Consider the following 21,365-nt stretch of genomic DNA (forward strand, 5'->3'; position numbering starts at 1 on the left):
TGTGGCCGTACGTCAATAAGCCAATGAGCTGAGAATTAAGTTGGACAAAGCTACAGTTAATTGCAATAACAATTATAAAAACACACAGAAATACAAGAGTAATAATTTGAGCAAAACTTGCCCTCTGTATCAAACCTTGCTAGCGTGAATTACTAGATTTAAGTTTATCAAAAACTTATTTAAACACAAAACACACTAAAATATGAAAATTACTGTGAAGACTAACCTCATGCCTCTTCAGGGGCTTAAACATAAAACATTGAACTCCTTGATTTTTTCTTTACAGTATCACCTCACTTGATTTAGTTTTATGATTGACAGGATTAAGTCACTTTTTTGCCCTTTCAAAATAAAAGAGTCCATTATCAAAACAGGCTTTTACATTGTACTGAATATATCTCTTTTATTTTGCACATGTATGCATGCAGGGATTAATCAATTAATTGATCGTTAACGTTATAGATAATAGAATGGGCATTTGCAAAAAGGTAAAAAGCCAAAAGGGGGTGAATACTTATATTTAGTACTGCAATTGTATGAATATGTTCCTTTCAGCATTTTGCTCTCATTCCTTAGCTTACACTCAAGCAGGTATATGACTTTTTTATTTGTGTCAGTAACAAGCCACTGCAGGTCAAGAAGTTTTCTCTCGAGTTGGCAGAGGGATTTATATGTTGTTCGATAAAGGTTAGAGAGCACTCTATGCAACTTTGACATTTACAGTGCCTTATCTTTTTTTTTAGCTCTCAATGGAAAGGCCATGGTTGGTTCTTGGCAGTGTAAAATCACAATGATCTGCACCTTCTGTGCTCTAAATATCAGTCTACTGTTCGGTGCTTGGCTTAGTTTTTTCATGTGGCTGCTTCGGTTTTCATGCACGCAGGCTGTATAAGCTTCTAGGGCCTCCAAATACGTCATGCTGAGGCTTTTCAAAATGCAGTACAGTGCACGAGTCCAAGGTCCATCCTGAGGAAATAAAAATATTTTTTATATTTTTTGAATCTTTTCTGGCTGCAGCTGAAATTTTTATTTCAAGCAGTTGAATGCATGAAGGGTTTGTAGCGTCTGTGAAGGACATTCGGTTTGCTTGTATTGTGTCCCTTAGTGCTGTAACGGTCTCTAAAAGGGTAATGTAAGGCAGCAATATAATGTACAGTGACAAGGTGACTGCTACTGGCCTTCAGTAAATGAAATCTTGTCATTACGAAACACTTCATGACTTCTCAACAACGATATTGTTTCTTCTTTCCTCCCTGTCACAGCTCATCCTTCAGGCTGTTTTTCAGTTTGTCAAGCTGTATTTGTATTCCGCTCACAGATCACAGATTTTCCCATGAGCCTACAAATGTCCCTCGGCATCCACAGCGTTTTTTGTTCTAATCGTTAGGAAGAAAAAAAAAGTTGCGTCTACTCAAATCGTCTTGTCACTTGCTCCCGTCCTTCCTCATTCTCTCTTGCTCTGATTCATGCGTCTGAGAGACAGCAGGGAGAATCTGACAGCCACTGCGGGTCAGTGGACCGGTGCTCTGCTGTGTCTGTGAGCATGTTGTGTTCATGATTGTGTGTGTAAGACAGAGGCAGGAGGAGGGAGCTGTTCGCTGGCGAGGGGAAAATGCTTCAGGCACCACAATGTCCTTGGCTGAAACCACTAGAAACTAGAAACTAGGAACAAGGAGACAGGCTTCGTCTATGAACTCAGAGCTTATGAACTGACATTCATTTCTGTTTCACAGATATGTTTCAGGAAAAGTTGACTAAATTAATTGACTACACAGAGCACTTGCATGGCTTTAGTCAGTCTTGTTTACATCAAGTCCTCAAACACATATTTACAAGATTTAAAGTTGCAATTCTGCAAGAAAAAAGTTGCAGATTTTTTAGATTAAAAGTGGCAATTCTGCGAGAAAAAAGTTGCGGATTTACAAGATTAAAAGTGGCAATTCTGCAAAAAAATTTTTGGGGATTAATGAGATTAAAAGTGGCAAATTTTCAAGAAAAAAGTTGCAGATTTACAAGATAAAAAGTGGCAAATCTTTGAGAAAAAAGCTGCAGATTTATGAGGAAAAAAAGTCGGAAAGATAGTGTTTTGTCTTTGTCAAGGAACCTGAACAGACCACTGACGCCGCCCGGAAAGCAGGGGATGCCACTCGGACATGTTACTGAAGAGGTGCAACAGTATGACAAAATACAATTTTTCTCATAAATCTGCTACCTTTTTTCTCGTAGATTTGCCACTTTAGATCTCATAAATCTGCAACTTTTTTTCTTGTAGATTTGCCACTTTAATCTCGTAAATTTGCGACTTTTTTCTTGAAATATTACCCCTGTCCCCCGGGTCCTTTTTCTTTTCTTTTTTTCATACTTGGCCCTAGTAAGCCGTCGTAGAAATTATTGCATGCAGTAGCATATTTTCATTTAAAATAAATGTAATTGAACAAAATTGACACCTGATTTGTTCCAACTAACTGGAAAGACACATATGGTTTCAAGCAGACGGTTATAGGTTGAATCACTGCTGCATTGTAACATTCAATAATAGAGAGAATAGGAGAACAGTGATGTATAGGTAGGGAATGTGGTGTCGGTTATACCTTTAATTAATCCTTCAGTGTTTAAACAGTTGCAGTGTTTGTGTTCAGTCTCCTGAAAACCCAACAGCAAACACAAGCTCTCATCAACGCCACAGCTCTGTGACGTTGAATCAATACGAAGATGAATTTAACGACAAAGAAAAAAAAAGATAATAGGAGACTGGGGGCATTCACAGCAGTTCCACAGGGTCTGTGATTCACTCACAGGGCCTCATTTATCAATCAAACGTAGAACCCAGCACAGATCTGAGCGTATAAATCATCTGACGACAGGGTTCAAGAGTGATTCATGAAACGTTCATATCTTTTCAATCACAGCGTAAGAATGATCGGCTGTTGATTAATGTGCAGGCTGGAAACAAGTTTCATTTAAATATCATGCACAAATACTCTGTTCAAGAAACCTACAAACTCTAGCATCTATAACGTAAACGATCAATTAATCGATTTATCGCTATGTTTTTATACATACTCCATGTATAAAAACATGCATACATGGGCAAAAATAAAAGATATAAATACAGTACTGTGCAAAAGCCTGTTTTGACAACGGACGCTTTTATTTTGAAAGGATGGAAAGAGACTTCCTGTCGATCATAAAACTAACTCAAGTGAGATTGAAGGTCAAGGAGGATTTTTAAATTTTCTCTTTTTTTTTAAAGTCACCTTTATTATTAAAGTGCACATTGTACAAAAAACACATGGAAGCAAAATAGACATTTTAAGAAGGTACAGAAATACGCAGCACTAGGTTCCGAAAAATTGAATCTGAATGCAAAACATCCAGTAAACAATGAAATAAAAGTATTTTTTGTATTTATAGTTATACACTCAAACAAGTTCAGTGAATATTTTAATTTTATTTGAAGCACAGAGTTCTAATTCCTTCTTAAACTGCACAAAAGAAGAGGAATTTCTCAGAGGGAGAAAACGAAACACTGATGTCCAACAGCTGCAACAGAACCAACTGGGTTTGTTGGGCAGAGTCGGATAAATTGCAGTGTGGAAGGAAATCACTGTGTTATACTATTAAATTAATTAATATTTATCGTCACACTGTTAAAATAATCGCCAACTTTTTGTCTTTTTTTTGTTGCCTAAATCATCTCCTCATGACGCCAGCCACCTATGGTAAAATTGCCTATCAATCATCAGTTGATCAGATCATGTGATTTTACCCCTTTAAAATAATGGCCTATGTCAAGTGTGTGACTTAAGCGGATTTATTACGCCTTTTATTAAGTCAAAATAAAATGTGAATTTTTTGAACATGCCTTTGTGACTTAAGCAAGATATGGTAACACTTTATTTTGAAGGTGTCTACATAAGAGTGACATGAGCTGGTCATAAACATGACATGGGATGTGTCATGAACATTAATGACACTTTGAAGTAACATTAATGCTCCTGATACTTGTCATGTCATGTTTCTGACAGGCTTGTGTGACTCACGAAGGCATGTTTAAAAAGTAATTTATTTCTCTTAAGTTACATAATTTACACACAGTGTTATTATTATGCCAATAGACATCCTTTGTTACATCCTTTTTGAGTGAAATGATCAATAAATGTCATATGTTACACTTTTGGTGAAGTTTTTTGTGTTTCCTGCAAAACTTGAAAAAATTAGTTAGCCGATTATTTTAACAGGGTGACGATATATAATATGCTATCAGTGTTATAGGTATGAATATTAGGACATTAATATAAAAAGCGTGTGGCAGCACATTGAGAATGTTTCCATTTCAGGCAGAACAGCTGGTAGAGGCGACACTGACGCACCACCGGTGTCCAAGCCGGATAACGGTAAACATTTAATAGAAGAAGACAATGGTAAACATTTAATACCCCAGGCTAGTAAATGTTTACCATTGTCTATGTCAGCTTTGATCGTAACTTCAGCTCATGTCCAGACGTATGCCCACTTTTCTGCCTCACGTTCATTTTCATAAATTAAGTCCACTGTGTTTTCTTTCACAGTTATTTGGAAATAAAATTTGAGACACTCTCTGATTCAACTCTTGTAGACCTGTACAGAGAGGGTTCATACTAGTTTTTCATATGCATATTACCAGTGGTGGAATGTAACTCAGTACATTTACTCAAGTACTGTACTTACGTACAATTTTGAGATATTTTACTTCAGTATTTCCATTTCATGTAACTTTTTACTTCTACTCCACTACATTTAGAGGCAAATATTGTACTTTTTACTTCACTACATTTAGCTGACAACTTTTTAGGTTGAGATTTAACATAAAAAAACCTGATTAGAGTATATTAAGTAGATAAAATGAACCCAATCTCTACACAATGCATCAATCATAACAATCTAATAATATATTTAGAATATATAAAACGGTCTGAGTGGGTCCATTCTGCACCCAGAGTACTTTTACTTTTGATACTTTAAGTACATTTTGATGCTGATATTTTTCAACTTTTACTTCAGTAAGTTTTGAATGCAGGACTTTTACTTGTAGTGGAGTAATTTCACAGTGTGGTATCACTACTTTTTCTTAAGTATGAGATCTGAATACTTCTTCCACCTACTGCATATCACACTTGGTGGAACAGGCAAAATTAAATCCTCACATTTGTATCAAAATCTCATCTGTCTTACTCTACAGAGCTAGAAACCCATTTTTCCCCCTCGGTATAATGACAAAACGGTAGATATTAAATATAATGTACTACACGGAGAATGGGCTAATGATCTGTGTAATACATAATACATTTGTTAATGCAGCAAAGAAACATACTATTAAGTATTATAAGTATGAGAGTGCTTAGTCTTCCTGCTTCAATGCACAATGACAGGAGAGTGTAAAGGCTGCTGCAGTGATATTTAATAATTCAGATAATGTGTTGACCTGGGGGGAGCACAGACACAGATGACCTCAGCATTAGATGGCAGTAACACAAAGATTACACACACACACACACACACATTCTAAGAGAGAGATGCATACAATCAGGCAGCCATCTCACACATCCAGAGGGATTCATATATTATTCATTTCTGGTGCTGGGACACATTTACCGCTCGTCTCAGAGGGGGACAGGTCCCAGTTGGGACATGTAGGTTTATTTAGAAATGACGGGCTGGCTATACTTTCACAGAACTTCAAACAGAGAGTTGGACTTGTTAAAAGTAACATAAGAATTTTATGAATATTCAAATGTGGGCTTATCCAAATAAAAGAATAAAAAACGTATTGTTCCTTTTTGCCCAGGTTTTGACAGTGAAAAACACTGAGGGACAAATTCACAAAGAATGGATTGCGGCCACTGATAGCACCAAGAATTGTGCATCACTTACAACCGCGTCATGAGGTCCAATTCACAAAAGATATTGCGCTAATTGTATCACAGTGCAAACAAGCCCATAACGTTTTAAAGCTGAGCACAGTTTACTTCCTTTTTACACAAGATTTCAATTATCCAAGTGGCACAGTATAAATGCACTACAGGTTTGGGATGTGTGGGTTGTGAGGGGTGAAGTCTTGAATAACTCCCAATATGACGAAAGTATTAAAACCCGGACCGTCTTTATGAAAGGAAGCTGACAATATAAAAAGACTCCTGAAAGTAAAACATTTCTTGGACAACGGTCGGAGACCTTCTATGCTTCTATGCTTGACAGGGTCGAATTGAATTTTCTTTTCTCTGTTTTACTAAGCCCCTTTCAGACTGTCACGTCAAGCCGATTCATATTTATGCCTCTATATTGTTCGCCTTGGGGGACCAAGTGATCCTGGCTCTCTGCAGCCGTTGGAGGTAGTAACAGAGGCGTAAAACTGGGGAGACTGAGGTGGAACAGCTCTCACTTGAGTCCGACAGTGATCAAATCCTGTTCTGCATTTGGGTTGCTGCTCAGATAGGAGTAGATGGAAATAAGAGTGCAGATATTTTGGGAAAACAATCATTTAAACAACAGATAATTGACATGCAAATGCCATTTAACCCATTTCAGCCAGGAAAGCATTACCGTATTTCTACCATTAAAACCGGGGGCGCTGTTGCGTTATTCTACTGTTAAAGCCGGGAAAGCGGATACGTCGTTTTGTAGTATTTGTCGTTTTTTTCCACCTATTTTCGGTCTCTTGGCCAATGAAATGCATCAGAATACATGTGGGAGTGTTGCAATGCAACATGGGACTTTTCCAGAACTTTGAAATCATGGCGGAAGACAACTATAGCGGAGGGAGCTCAGATATAACAGCTATAAGCTCTCAAATACTTTTTGAATTTCATTTCTATCTGCTACAGAGGCTGAAAAATCGATTATTTAGTAGGCGTTGATACTTCTGTTGAATGTCCAGAAAAACTTCAGGTTTTAGGGGGTTATTTTAAAATCACCCAGAGGTTTTACAGGCATTTTTTCCAGGCGTTTTAGGCCTAAATGGGTTAATAGAGGAGGGGTAAAATCAATCATAAAGGACCATGTGGAAAATATCTGGGATTTGAGTGACACAGGGAGACATCTCTACAATATACAAAAACATGTTGGGGTTGGTGGAATAAAGAGCGGGAACCCAAAGGAGGAGATGTCCATCTCACATCTCAGGATCGGACACACAAGATTAAACCAAACACTCCATAGAAAAGGCAAGCACTCTACAGGGCTGTGTGCTTACTGTAAACACCAGAAACGGTCAACATGTGTTAATAGAATGTAAAAGATGATGAAAGAGAGACTTCTAGAGGATGGGAAACCTTGGAAAGTCTTCCTGAAAAAACATCATGCAAAGGAAACAAGCCCCTGTTCAATTGCTGAAGGGAAATCGGACTGACAGAGAGAATTTAATTGTGTATTTATTTGTTTTATTTATCTTTTGTTTTGCTTTATCATTATTTTTTTACTATATATACATATATAATGTTTTTTATGTATTTTTATTTTTTTCCTGCTAATTTACCGCTCCACACTCCAGCCCAGTAGGTGGCGGTAATGCAACTGTATGTTGGTCTGCCAACAAGAATGACATTTCCCAGTTAAAAAAAGAAATACTTCAGAGTAATTAATCTCACGTGGGCTTTAGCTTGCTTCCATCATACTGTTCTTCGTTTGTATGTGCAGAAAGTGTGGGGAGGAGCCCCTCAACAATACCTAGATTGTTTCCGTGCTCTATCACCATCGTGCAGTTCAGATATTCACTTCATTCAAAAAAGAGAAAAAAAATCACACTGCCTGAGTAGATGAACACTGTTTTATTTAATTTGGGTTGTTAATTTCTATCAGAGCTCTATTTATATTATTTTGTTTTAACTTTTTTCCCCCAACTCGGGGTCCTTAATGGGGTGGAACAAAAAGAATAAAAAGACATTGAGTTTTCAAACTTAACAGGCAAATCAAGGAAATTACAACAAGCACTGAAGTGACTAAGATACTGCTACAAGAAAGGAAATTGTGATGGGTTTTTTGGTTTTAGTGTTTAATAAATTCCAGCTTTGTTCTTACCAAGTTAAGCAGCTGTTCTGGTATTTTAATTCCCTTACCCCTGCTTGAAAAGTGCCTCTCGAGGCTTGTGTATAGCACTCCACACTGCATTAAGGAAGTGCCTTGCACAAGTACACAGACTAAGTGTTGGAGTCAATGATGACGGGCACAATGTGTGCTGACTGTTTGCTGCGAGGCTTAGCTGGAGTGTTCCTGTGCAAAGCCTTCAAGCTTCTTGATGTTACTGTGGCTCTGGTTAGCTCTGGCTCTAGAGAGTGCCTCTTGGAACACAAACACTACTTGGACACGAGCTGAGGCCTGATCAGTCCTTGCTGGGTCTCCTGGGGAAGAGTGTCTGATGTTTAAAGCCCCAAAATACCCCAATGATCCCAGGTTACATCACTAATGATGTGCACAAGTGGACTGCTAAGTGTTGGGTTTTTTCTTTTCTTTTTTTGTGTGAAATTCTACACAGTATCTCTTCAAGCATATTGCTTATAGAATATGAAAAAAAAGTCTTTAAAAACATATACATAAATACGTGAAACTGGCAGCGAGTTGCAGCTAATTAGGAGACAGACAACCATTCACGCTCTCATTCACACCTACGGGCAATTTAGAGTCACCAATTAAACCTAAGTGCATGTTTTTGGACTGTGGGAGGAAGCCGGAGAACCCAGTGAGAACCCACGCTGACAAAGGGAGAACATGCAAACTCCACACAGAAGAACCGCAGGCCGGAGTCGAACCGGCGACCCTCTTGCTGTGAGGCAAGAGTGCTAACCAATAGACCACCATGTAGCCCCATTTTTTTTTTTTGCTAATACTCATACGGTGGCGCAAAAGTAATTTCAAGCATGAGACTGTTACATAGTCCTCAACAGACAAAGCATCTGTGAATTCTAAGAGAGGACCAAGGGTTGCTGGCAACTGTTGGGATTTGCACTTTACACTACATTTTAGATTTATGATTGATTTATATTTTGTTGAACGTGTTTTATTTATGTATACAGACTAAAAAAAAAAATCATATTTTCTATATATTTTTCAGTATTTTTAATGCCGTCAAGAATATCGTTTTCGCAAATATACCCTGTAATATCATGATATCTTTTAGGGCCATATCACCCACCCCTAGATCTGGACTCTGTGAGCAAGGCCCTTGGTCCTCTCCTAGAATATACAGATGCTTTGTCTGTTGAGGACTATGTAACTGTCTCATGCTTGAATTGACTTTTGCGTCACCGTATGCACACAGATTTCCCCCTAAAGACGCTCGTCTAAACGCGGAATAAAAGTGAGAACGCAATGCCACTTTTGCATTTTCTGTCCAGATCGTCTCCATCTAAACAGGGCCTTAGATTTATGGAAAGCGTGTTTCTCAGCACCTCCAGTTGCAAGCAGTTTCTACCATCCTTGACAAACCAAGTCAGAAAGATGACAAACGTACATGCATTGGCAGCCTGGCAGACAATAAGGAAAACAGGCAGACACACTCGTCTAGTGTTTGAGTAGCCCTCTGCATCATCCCTCTCCAGTCTCCTGTTGTCTTTCAGTAACATGACACCCTGCCTCGGATTGCCAGACAAGATCTCATTCTATCAATCAGCTGTTATGCCTGAAGACAAACCCTGTCTGCTCAGCATCGTGCTGGCTTCACTCTCCCCTTACTTCTCCTTTCTAGCCTCTGTGCAGTTTCAAGCTCAGTGTCAGCATAAAGCTTCTCTTCCTCCCTCTCTTTCTTTCTTTTGCCATTGTATTTCCCATGTTTACTACGAGTCTATTGACACTGATATAGATAAATAAAAACAGCATGAATTTGGTAAGAAAGTGAAAATATCAAACAGTGATAGGCTAAATAGTTAGTACATTATATTTAGAACTTAGAAAAATTCTGGCCTTTGGACAAATGTAGTTTATGACCTCTGGTATAGGCAGAAAATTAAACACCAGCGAATTCATGAAACGATGGTTGATGGTGATTAAAGGTGTCTTCCACTTATTTTGGTCATGACAATGCAAATATCTAGCTCCAATTTGCAGATTCCTTTCACACTTTTCCAAGAAAAATAAGTTGTTTTTTTGCTTGTGACAAGGGGTTTATAGGAAATGTGATCTTGCAAAGGGGAATATGGAGGCTAATCAAGATCAGGTAAAGATCACGTGAATTTCTGTTTTATATATCGATATTTGGATCTGTTTACCCCTTGATATCGGTATCAGCATCGGCTTCAAAAATTCCAGCATCAGGCTCTAGTAGGTTTATTGTAGGTTGCAGATCCTCACGAAGTATGCAGATACAGATTGCATAAATGCCAGGTGTAAATGGCTCTTTGCATGCTCCTGTATTTAAAATGCCTATGCCTACAGGACTCAAACAACTATACAAACTGCTGCTGGAAGCCAAATATAGCCGTGTGCTGCACAATTGCAGGTGACTCAAGGGGTCTTATGTATAGTCGAGACAATAACCTCAGGGCATACACAGAGAATTTCTGAGAGCTAAAAGCGAACTAAGTGGTTTGTGCAAAATGACAGGGACACAAAGGTGACCGCAGAATTTCTACTGGAGATACAGACAGTCAGAACATTGGAAAGAGGCGGTCTATTCCGGAAAGAGGCAATTGTGATAAGTAAGTCTGCAGAAATAATACAGCATAGCAGAGGCAGATAGTTCTCTTGTCAGCATATTATCTTTTTACCATTGCAAAGTGGCCAAAATAATATATGGAAATGACTCTCTCCTGTGTGTGTGTGTGTGTGTGTGTGTGTGCGTGTGTGTGTGTGTGTGTGTGTGTGTGTGTACAATACATCTGAGATAATATTTGTACAGCTGTGTGTACTTGTGTTTATGTGTACTGTGTGCATATCAGTGTTTCCTCTAGGATTTTTTTCAGGGGGGGTAAAAGGTTATTTGTCCTCTGGATGGTGTGCACATGTAAATAACAATCAGCAATTTTTTAAAGTAAAAAAAATTAAACTCAACTGCAAAACAAGCGTTACAACCAGTGTTTCCCACAGGATTTTCTGAGAGTATAATGGCCGGACCCAAACAAAGTAGGAGGGTCAGTTGGCATGCTCCCCCGGAGAAATTTTGGCACTAAAAGCCTAAATTTGTTGCCTCTCGTACATTCTATTGCCATTATTCCATCTTCATTAAAGCATATTTTAATTAATTATTGTAAAGGAGAATAAGGGTTTATCTGTTTTATTAAAGGCATCATAAATTTGACAGTCTTCTTGTAAATTTTGTGGTGGACTCTGCCAACACATCCACATGCTCTTATTTTGAAAGCTACTTGTGTTTGCTTTTATTTTGAAGGCGGGTCCAACACATTCTTACTGTAATGCTTAGTAAATACATGCATCAAGAAAACAAGTGGAGGCTGACTGGTCGCAGTGTGTTTTGTTCTCTTCCAGTTACGTTAACAGCCATCGCTCTAACAGGCAGTCTATGGAAGAATTATCCTATCTTTATTCATACACTCCTATACACTCCTATTCCTTCTAATGCTCAGATTTATTCTCCTCATGCTCAAATTTTGTTCTTGCACTCAGATTTCTGCTGCTTTCTTTCAAAATGTGTGCTTGAACTCAAAAATCACATGTTTGTGCTCACATTTCTTCGCTTGCATTCAAATACAGGTACATCTAAAAAATTAGAATATCATGAAAAAGCTCAATATTTTTGGTCATTCATTTCAGAAAGTGAAACTTATCTATATTACGCTATGTGAAATGAATCTATATTTTATATAGAAAATATAGATTCATGAATCTATATTTTATATAGATTCATTACACATAGAGTTAAATATTTCAAGCCTGTTTTTCTTGTAATTTTGATGATTCTGGCTTAGAGATAATGAAAACCCAAAACTCTTTGAGTATTGTGAAAAAGTTCAATATTGAAGTCCTCAGTCAGTGGTGGTTTGGGGTGATGTCCTCTGCTGGTGTTGGTCCACTGTGTTTTCTGAAGTCCAAAGTCAACATAGCAGCCATCTACCAGGACATTTTAGAGTCTTCATGCTTCCACAAGCTCTTTGGAGATGCTGCTCTCATTTCTCAGCAGGACTTGGCACCTGCCCACACTGGCAAAGGTACCAAAAGCTGCTTCAATGACCATGGTGTTACTGGGCTTGACTGGCCAGCAAACTCAGCTGGCCTGAACCCCATAGGAGTCTATGGGCTATTGTCAAGAGGAAGGTAGGAGACACCAGACCAATGGAGATGATCTGAAGGATGCTATCAGAGCAACATGGGCTTCTATTACACCTCAGCAGCCTCAGGCTGATCTCCTCCATGCCATGCGGCATTTATGCAGTAATTCATGCAAAATGAGGGCCAATCAAGTATTGAGTGTATAGAAATGAAGATACTTTTCAGAATCCTGAAATTTGTGTTTAAAATATAATTTTTTTATTGATCCTATGTAATATTCTAATTTTCTGAGACAGAGTTTTGTGTTTTCATCATCTCTTAGCCATAATCATCAAAATAACTACAAATACAGGCTTTAAATATTTCACTCTGTGTAATGAATCTATATAGTGTATAAGTTTCACTTTCTGAAATAATTGACCAAAAATATTGAACTTTTTCATGATATTCAAATTTTTTGAGATGTGTCCTATGCACGCTTAAGTCTTTAGTCATGCATGCTCAAATCTAATGTGCACACACTCAGAACAAGCACGTCCTCTCAAGTTGAGGTATTTGCTCAGACTAAAGGAAGTCCCTCCCTGCGCTTAAAATATGTTTCACCAGCCAACAGGGAGACAGCTAGAGTGTGGACCAAACAAATGACGGATGCCGTCTTGGGTGCGTTCCTTGAAGTCATGAATAAAAATAGGATAATTCTTCCACAGCAGTCTTAACTCACTCAGAAACTCCAGCAATGCTTACATTTAGGTTGTCATGACATCTTGAGTGTTTGACGTCCTGATTGTGTTCCAGTTGCTCGTCCCTGCGGCGAGACAGCAGAAGACTGTTGGGTGGAGCCTCCCGCTGTGGTCACTGCTACAGAGTTAAAAAAAATACAACAATCCCCTATTCTTAAGTAACAGGGGGCAAAATATAGCAGCAGCGTGCCGCCGCTTTTAAATGAATATAGCGGAAAACCTGCATATAGCAACAGTAATCCAGTTAGTTTAGCTCTGAGAGTCCCAGTCAGGTGCAGAGCAATAAATAATGATTAGATTGTCTTTGTGTCTTGACTTTATTGAAGAAGGATAAAGTCATATTTTGTATAAATGAAAATAAACATTTCATCTATCTGACACAACCCTGGAGTTTGCTTTGGTTGCTGATCAGTTTCTAGGTGTTTCTTCACACCTTGCTTGACATGGTTCCAAATGTTCCCAAGGGACCAATTTTTGAGACGATTAAACTTAGTAGTGGTGTCTGCACACAAAGAAATTTAAGCAGACCCACATCTCAGAGCCTAAAAACAGAACAGGCATATAGGTCAGAGCCATACAGTGTTTGTACAGCAGCACATGTCCTGTTTCAGTGGATTCGGATTGCAAAGAACAAAGTTTTTTCTTCAAAATTCTTCTCAAAATTTCAATTAATAAACGTGCCAACTCTAATTAAAGACAGAAAATATAGAAGCAGCTGAACTCTCTGAATGGCTCCAAAGTTACATTAACCTGAGTCCATTCTGTTTGGTGATAGCAGAATAAACATCTTTTCAATCTAGCTGCATCATTTGCCTCTAATTAGTGTTAATGCTCACTTTATTTTGCATCCAATATGAGCCATCTGTCCTGCCACTGCAGCACCAAGCAACAATAAACTTAGCACTCACTATTTTCAGTTCCTATCATTAAATACAAACAAAAGCAAAAACAGTCAACAACTCCTTAGCTTCTTTGACTCGTTATTTTTTTTTTACTGTTTGAAAAATATTCTGAGCTGCTGAGAATATTGTTGACTGTGTGTCCTTTGGTAGCACAGCAACACGTCGTCTGCAGCTTCATTAAACAGTCAGATGGATCATCAGCAGAGCGACACGAAGCTGCTTCACACCAGCATTCACATGAGATCAACGCCGACAAGTAACTGAGTACTTTTACTCCAGTACTCTGCGCTACAACTCTGACTCTGAAGAAACAGGAAGAAACTAGGAGCAGGGACCGGGGGGCCAGGCTCATCTGAGATGGACTGACAAAGAGTGGTCTGACGAGTCCATATTTCAAATACAGAAAGAGTCAGGGACTAGGAGACAGAGACTACAGAGGCACTGATAAACATTGTAGTTTAGACTGACTGTTTGGGTCCCTGGGGTACTGTGTGTTAGTTGTGTTGTATCTTTTCCTTGTCTGTGCCTCAGCCCATCAGAGGGAAATCCCCGCTGGGATACGCCTCTGGTCCAATGGCATCAGCAGGCCGCAGTGTTTCCCTGGCTCCGCCCTCTTCAGCGTTACCAGTCTGGCCACCAATCAACTGCTGTACCTGCCTCCAGCCCAGCTTTAAGGCCCCCACACACCGACCCAACGGGACCCGACGCCAACGGGCTCTTGTCCGACGATTGTGTCGCCTCTCGTCGGACACAGTTGGGTGAAAAAAAGCAGTGAAACACATCGCCACGACGACTTCCCACTACACAGCAGCCTATACGTTCTGCGCTTGCGCGAGATGCAATAAGTCTCCCTAACAACGGGTGGTGCTAGTCTCATGACTGTAATCAAAAACATGAAAACAGGAAATGACGTAACGGAGAAACCATAGAAGTGACCATGGAGATTAAAAACAAAGCGCACAAAGCATTAAGCTTGTTATTAGTTTTAAGAAGACGTTTTGGACGTTTTGGAAAACAAAGCTTCGCTGCAAAATGGTCGCTCCAGGTGAGCTGATGGTCACGTTGTCTGCTCTCGGACTCGTTCTTGCCCGAAGATAGCAATTAATTAATAGTATCCGCCCCTCCCACACACCGTGCTGATTCGCTAGAGCACCGCCAATCAGATCCGCCATTAGCTAGCACACAGCCAATCAGAGGAGACGACGAGTCTACTCTCCCAGGCCGAATCAGGCCCGACAGCTTCCGCGCTTCCCTGACGCAGATGAACACACCAAACAGACGTGTACCCGACGTCGTCTGACTGTCCCCGACGCCCGACAGTCGGGCCGGTGTGTTCCTGGCTTTGCTGACCGTTACATTTGTATCGTAAAAAATTCTGTGTTAACTAGCGATGAGGCACTAGACTTGTGAATGTTGCTAGAACTGGGCATTAGGTTTAGGTGTTTCTTTTACACATCTCCGCACCACACCTATATAATTTAAGTTGTTAGTCATAGTTTACTGGTGGCTGCATTGATGTATTTTTGTTTGTGTAGGTAAGATGACTGAGAAAGAGTTTTTTCATTTATTGTGTTTGCTTTGACTAGAAAGATAGTGTAGTGGGGGAAAACAGAGATAGGAAGACTGTTTTGGTTTGTTTCACGAGTTGGCGCCACCCACAGCCTGTTGTCACTGCCTCACTCTTGTGTTACAGTTGTCAGCCTGAAGAGGGTTCAATTTTTGTCGTTTCTTGTGAGATTGGCTGTTAATCAATAAAATGTGTTTGATTGCCTGAGTACACCGGCGTTGTGTTACTTCCCCTTATCCCTAGACTCCAACTTGGGTTGTAACAGTGACTTAAACTCGGGTAATGATGACTCAACCCAAACTCTTCTTCGTGACGTGGACTTGGAGTCAGACTTGAACACTGAAGAGAGAAACTTTAATTCAGAAGTTATACAATTGTATTTTCTGTTTAATAAGATAAAATAGAATTTCTTATTTTTCTTTGGCCCTGCAACCATGACTTACACTCAGAAGCCTTTTATTCCATACATGAGATATCTTTTGATTAACTGTCTCGTTGTAGTTGGTTCCTTTCATCTTGGCCTCTACAGAAGCCTTTCCAGGGCCAGCAGACTCTTTATTTCACCGTCTCTCAGTGGACAGGTCTCTTCCTCCTAGTTGGTCCTCCAACTGTTTACCAACTTCTAGCATATCTGGAAGTACCAGAGGTGGTTTTGCTTAGCGCTGACATTGTCATTCTGTCGGACACGAAATCCAATTTGAGCGCTCAGAGCGTCCAGACAGCATTCAACAGTAAAAAGCATCGAGCGTGGGAATCGGTGTCTCCCCTCCCCCGTCTGTCCTGAGGCTTTTAAAGGCTCTTTCCTCTTTCTGAATATCCTCGGTGCCACTTGATGAATTACATTTCTCTCAACTTTTTGGGGCATTAACCAATCAATTCCCCATGTGCTCATCCGTAGCATACTGGAAAATGTTGTGCAAAATTGGATGATTGCTATGGAAAGTTTCTTCAGTTTCTTTGTACATGAAAATATGAATATGTGCATTAGAGGTGTGAATCATCAGAGGCCCCACGATACGATTTTATCCCGATACTTGAGTCACGATACGATATTATTGCAATTTTAAGCATTTTGCGATATGTGAGTATTATATACAATAGATTGAAAATAAGCGAAAATTCTCAGTCTATTCATCTCACTTCAGTCTTTTTATTTCTCCACAATGAGAGTCAAACCCACAAACTGATCAACAAAGTATTCAGTCAAACTGAACTGAACTGATATCAAACATGTATAGACGACAGCAACTGCAACATTTTCTCAAACTTTCCTCAACTTTAAGCTTCACTGCTCTGAATTATTTTTGAATGAAACATAAAAAGAAGCCTTACTTTGCAGCGATATTTCTACAACTCCCCGACACGATATCCTGACACATGGTGCCTATAGATTCCTTAGATTTTCTAGTTTCATATGATACCAGTATCTCCAGTATATTCATAAAAGTGGCCGTCCGAATGCTAAATATCGATGAATCTATATTTACTATACTGTATTGATTTTTTCCACCACTTTTTTTCCACAAAATGTAAGGAAAAATGTAATTATATCAAACCTGACAATCAGAAAGATCAGCGTCAAATGTGACAGTGTGGAAGTAATAATTGATATGAATAATTTTAAAATAATTACTGTTCTAGAGATGAAATGACTTGATTTTTAACTCCAGCTTTCAACTGACAAGGTACATGTGTTCTTTTATAGGTGTTTGTGTGTGAGCTGTGGCTGTTCCCCATCTGTGCATTCCAGATTACTGATCATAATCCTAATCCCTCAGCAGATAAACAAATACTGACACAGTATCTCTCCATTTGGTCCATCCCTTCTGCCAGTATCTTTCACTCTTTTCCTCTCATCACTACAATGCTTTCACTTTCACAGACTGCTGGCACTTAAGTAAGTTGGGGTCGTTTTAATGAAAAAATAAGACAATTACAAACCTGCGTGGCTGTTATCCAGTATTCAAGGGACACCAGTTGTCTCTAAAAAACGTATTCTCTCTCCTAGCCTGGATTTCAAGTGAGGGAAATGTAGTTTGCAGCTGAAATGAGATGCATGATGAAATGCACCCAAATACTCCAAAAGACTGCTTGTTAGTGGGAGATCTGAATAATTGCAAATACCCTGAATCTTCACCTGCCACTGGGAGAAAGTTTCAAGTTTGCACTTTCAAGTGAAGTTGACAGCAGCGCTCCATGTAAACTTTTTTTTTTCTGTGAAAACGTCATGTGATCTGATCATGCCGGTGCGATAATCGACCCCGCAGAGTTAATGCAACTGACCAAAGTAAAAAGTTTACGTTATGCTATAGCGAACTAGACTACACCACAGTTGCATGATTTTAACTTACTGAAACATTACTGTGAAAACTAACTTTCATGCCTCTTCAGGGGGATTTAAAACAAAATATTGAACTCTTTACAGTATAATCACACTTGAGTTAATTTAACTATAGTCTCTTTTCGTCCTTTCAAAATAAAAGCATCCGTTATCAAAACAGTAGTGAAGGGACAACGAAGCTTCGTGAACCATTTGCTTTATTTGTGGAGCCCACTAGATGGCACTCTTTGTTCAAGAAAGGGCTGAAAACACACTCAATTACCATTGCTAAAGCCTTGTTTTTTAAGTCAAGACCGCCATCTAGTGGGGTCAGAAAATAAAGCAAATGGTTCACGAAGCTTCATTGTCCCTTCACTACAAAACAGGCTTTTGCATAGTAATTTACATACATCTTTTATTTTGCCCATGTATGCATGCAGCGATTAATCGATTAATTGATCTTGAACGTTATAGATAATCGAGTTGGCAGGTTTCTTCCAAACAACCATCTCTACTACAGAAATTTGTCATTTTGTTGGGGCTCTGCAAGAAAGCTTTGCCCCCACTGTGCCGATGTCTAGCTCCACCCCTGGCCTCAAGTCACAGGCAGAATTGAATAACAATAACTATATATCTGGCCTTCAGCGTAGGCTAAATAAAAATAGAATACATCAAATCTAGTATGAATGGGCTAGATATTTACAAAAGAACCAAACGTTTTATCAGATTAAATAGCTGTATTCAATTGAATATAGGTCACAAAAATTGCCATCATTGCCTTCTATTTTTATTACAATGTTTTCACAGCATCCCAACTTTTACTCTTAAGCTCTTAAGCAATGTGTACTAGGGATGGGCGTTTGGAAGAAACCTGCCAACTCGAGCATCTACAACATTAATGATCAATTAATTGATTGATCGCTATGTTTTTATTCATACTCCACACTACACATTATTATGCAAAAGCCTGTTTTGATAATGGACGCTTTTATTTTGAAAGGATGAAAAGAGACTTCATGTGAGGTGATACTGTAAAGATAATGTCAAGGAGTTTATTGTTTTATGTTTTAGTATGGAAGAATTATCCTATCTTTATTGAAGAGCGTAGATTCAGTTTGAGAGCATGATTTTATTCCTTTTCAGTGTCTCCCTATTGGCCGGTGAAACACACTATTTTAAGCACAGGGAGGAACATCCTTTAGTCTGAGCAGATACCTCGACCTGAGAGGATGTGCTTCTTCTGAGTGCATGCACATTAGATTTGAGCACGCAGACTTTAGATCTGAGCGCGCACAGGACATATTTGAATGCGGGCAAATTGTTTGTGTTCAAGAAGAAGAAATGTGAGCATAAGTATGTGATTTTTGAGTTCAAGCACACATTTTCAAAGAAAGCAGCAGAAATCTGAGTGCAAGCACAAAATAGGAGCATGAGGAGAATAAATCTGAGCACGAGAAGGAGCTGTGTCACTGAAAAGGAATAAAATCTACACTCTTGAATAAAGAGAGGATAATTCTTCCATATTTCAGCACCCCCCGAAAGAGGCATGAGGTTAGTTTTCACAGTAATCTTGCATATTTAAGTGTGTTTTGTGTTTAAATAAGTTCTGGATAAAATTAAACTCAGTAATTCATACTAGCAAGGTTTGATACAGTAAACTAGTTTTCTCAAATTAATGCTCTTGTATTTCTGTGTGTTTTATAATTGTTTTTGCAAATTTCAGTTTGCAAACTGTAGCTTTAACCAACTTCATTCTCAGCTCATTGGCTTATTGACGTACGGCCGTAAAACTGAACGGCCGCGTTTCAGCAGTCACTGATAAAATTAAAAAATACCTAGATCAATTAAAAATTCCACGTGATCGACCAAATTCTTAATGACCATTAATCGATCATCCATTAATTATTCCCATCCAGTGGCGGTTCTACACAGGGGCCTACAGGGGCCACTGTGAAGAAGCCCTTGTCCCCCGTGTCCAATTATTAATAAAATGATCAATTGATGACGATGAACAACTTAACAATTCTTACCTATTTTTTGTTCGAACAATATCTCATTGTTCACAAAAGGAACCCAGAATGTGTACATTGTATAATAGTTTATTTGTACAATAAAAGCTTGTGTATATAAAAAGACCATTCTCACTGTACTGCACTTTCAAAATAAAGAAATGAATTGTGCACAAAAATGAGAAATGTCATTGTTGTACAAAAATATTTGTTATTGTTGGTGAGTCTTATTGTTTCAATCTATGCATTTGTATCTTCCAAATATACTTAAGTTAGATTTCTAAATAAGCTAAAATAAAGGTTTTGAATGCTTAAATATCATCTTTGCCGTTTTTTAATGTGCCCCTCCTTGGCCCCCCACAGTAAAATTGGTCACTGTTCCCATCCCTAATGTGTAAAATATTCTAACAGGGAGTTAACCCTCTGGAGTCCATCTATTTATTGAAAATACACATGTTTTATTTACAGTAATAACTTTGTTTATATATGATATGTAGACAAGCTGAGGAAGTTATCTTAAAAGAGCAATCATAGGAGCTTTCACAGTGTGCCATTTATGTTTCTAGACCATTTTTAAATTGTGAATTTTCTTTCTACAATGAAAACTATTACTATTTTTAATTTACATGCAAATAGACTGTTTTGTAGTTGTATTATTTATTTATTTTTTTCTGCTGTTTTTGTGTTTATAAATGGTAAAAAAATAAAATAATAATAATAATAACAATAAAATGGTACTTTTCCATAGACACCTGTGTCTTTTGTTTGTATTTTGGCTTCCTGGCAGCTTTATACTTTGTTAATTAAATAAAATGAAAACTCTGACTGATAGCCAAATTTGTGTGGAGAAAAAGGAGCCATGCATGTGATGTAAGGACGGACAGAAAGATGCTAAACAGAGACAGAAATGAATGCATAGGAAGTTGACAAATTTGAACCAAAATCTCCTGGACTTCAGAGGTTTAAGGTGTTGCTCATCTACAGTGAGTTTACAGTCAACTAAAAGTTATTCTATTTTTCTCCTGGGACTGGCTCATACAGTTTCAATCACGCTTTTAACAGGTGATTAAATAAAAAAAAACCTTCACCCAAACAAGACCACGTGCGCTGACCTTTGATGTGCTCGTTGACAACGCTCTCGAGCCGGTCCAGCCTCTCCATAATCCGCATCGTTTCCCCTTTACTGTCCTCCTCCAACTTTTTGTCCGTTTCTCCGCCGCCGCTCTCCGCAACTTTGGGTCCCCCGTTGGCCACATAGTTGGTAATCCAGCCGACATACAGGAGACACACGATGTTGGTCATGCCGCTCAGGACCACACATGTCGACACCAAAGTTTTAGTTCTCCTTGAGCACAGCATCGCGACAGCCCTCCATGGGCTTCTTGTTGCAGACCGCACGCACGCAGGTGAATCGTGGGAAAAGACTCACGCGACAGATGCGTCCAAATATAGCGCGAGCGTTGCGGTGCTTTGAAGTCAGTCCGCACCTGCAGGTCTCTGCTCACAGATCCTCCGGAGGCTTTAAATGCTTTAGGCTGCCTTAATCATTTATGGGAACACTACTGATAGGGACATTCCCGCTGAGCATCAGACCGCCGAGTCAAGCCTGCAGAGCCGTCAGATGCAGCTCCA

General features: G+C 39.0%; 1 protein-coding gene across 1 annotated transcript in view; it reads right to left on the reverse strand.

Annotated features, from left to right (window-relative positions):
* LOC131973822 (polypeptide N-acetylgalactosaminyltransferase 18-like) overlaps positions 1 to 21,365 on the reverse strand; it is a 72,297-nt gene extending 50,932 nt beyond the window's left edge. The window contains exon 1 of the mRNA XM_059335915.1: positions 20,846 to 21,365. Coding sequence (XP_059191898.1) covers positions 20,846 to 21,092 — 247 coding nt within the window. The 5' untranslated portion in view covers positions 21,093 to 21,365. The remainder of the gene's footprint in view (positions 1 to 20,845) is intronic.

Source organism: Centropristis striata, chromosome 6 (assembly GCF_030273125.1).
Source record: "Centropristis striata isolate RG_2023a ecotype Rhode Island chromosome 6, C.striata_1.0, whole genome shotgun sequence".
Lineage (NCBI taxonomy): Eukaryota > Metazoa > Chordata > Actinopteri > Perciformes > Serranidae > Centropristis > Centropristis striata.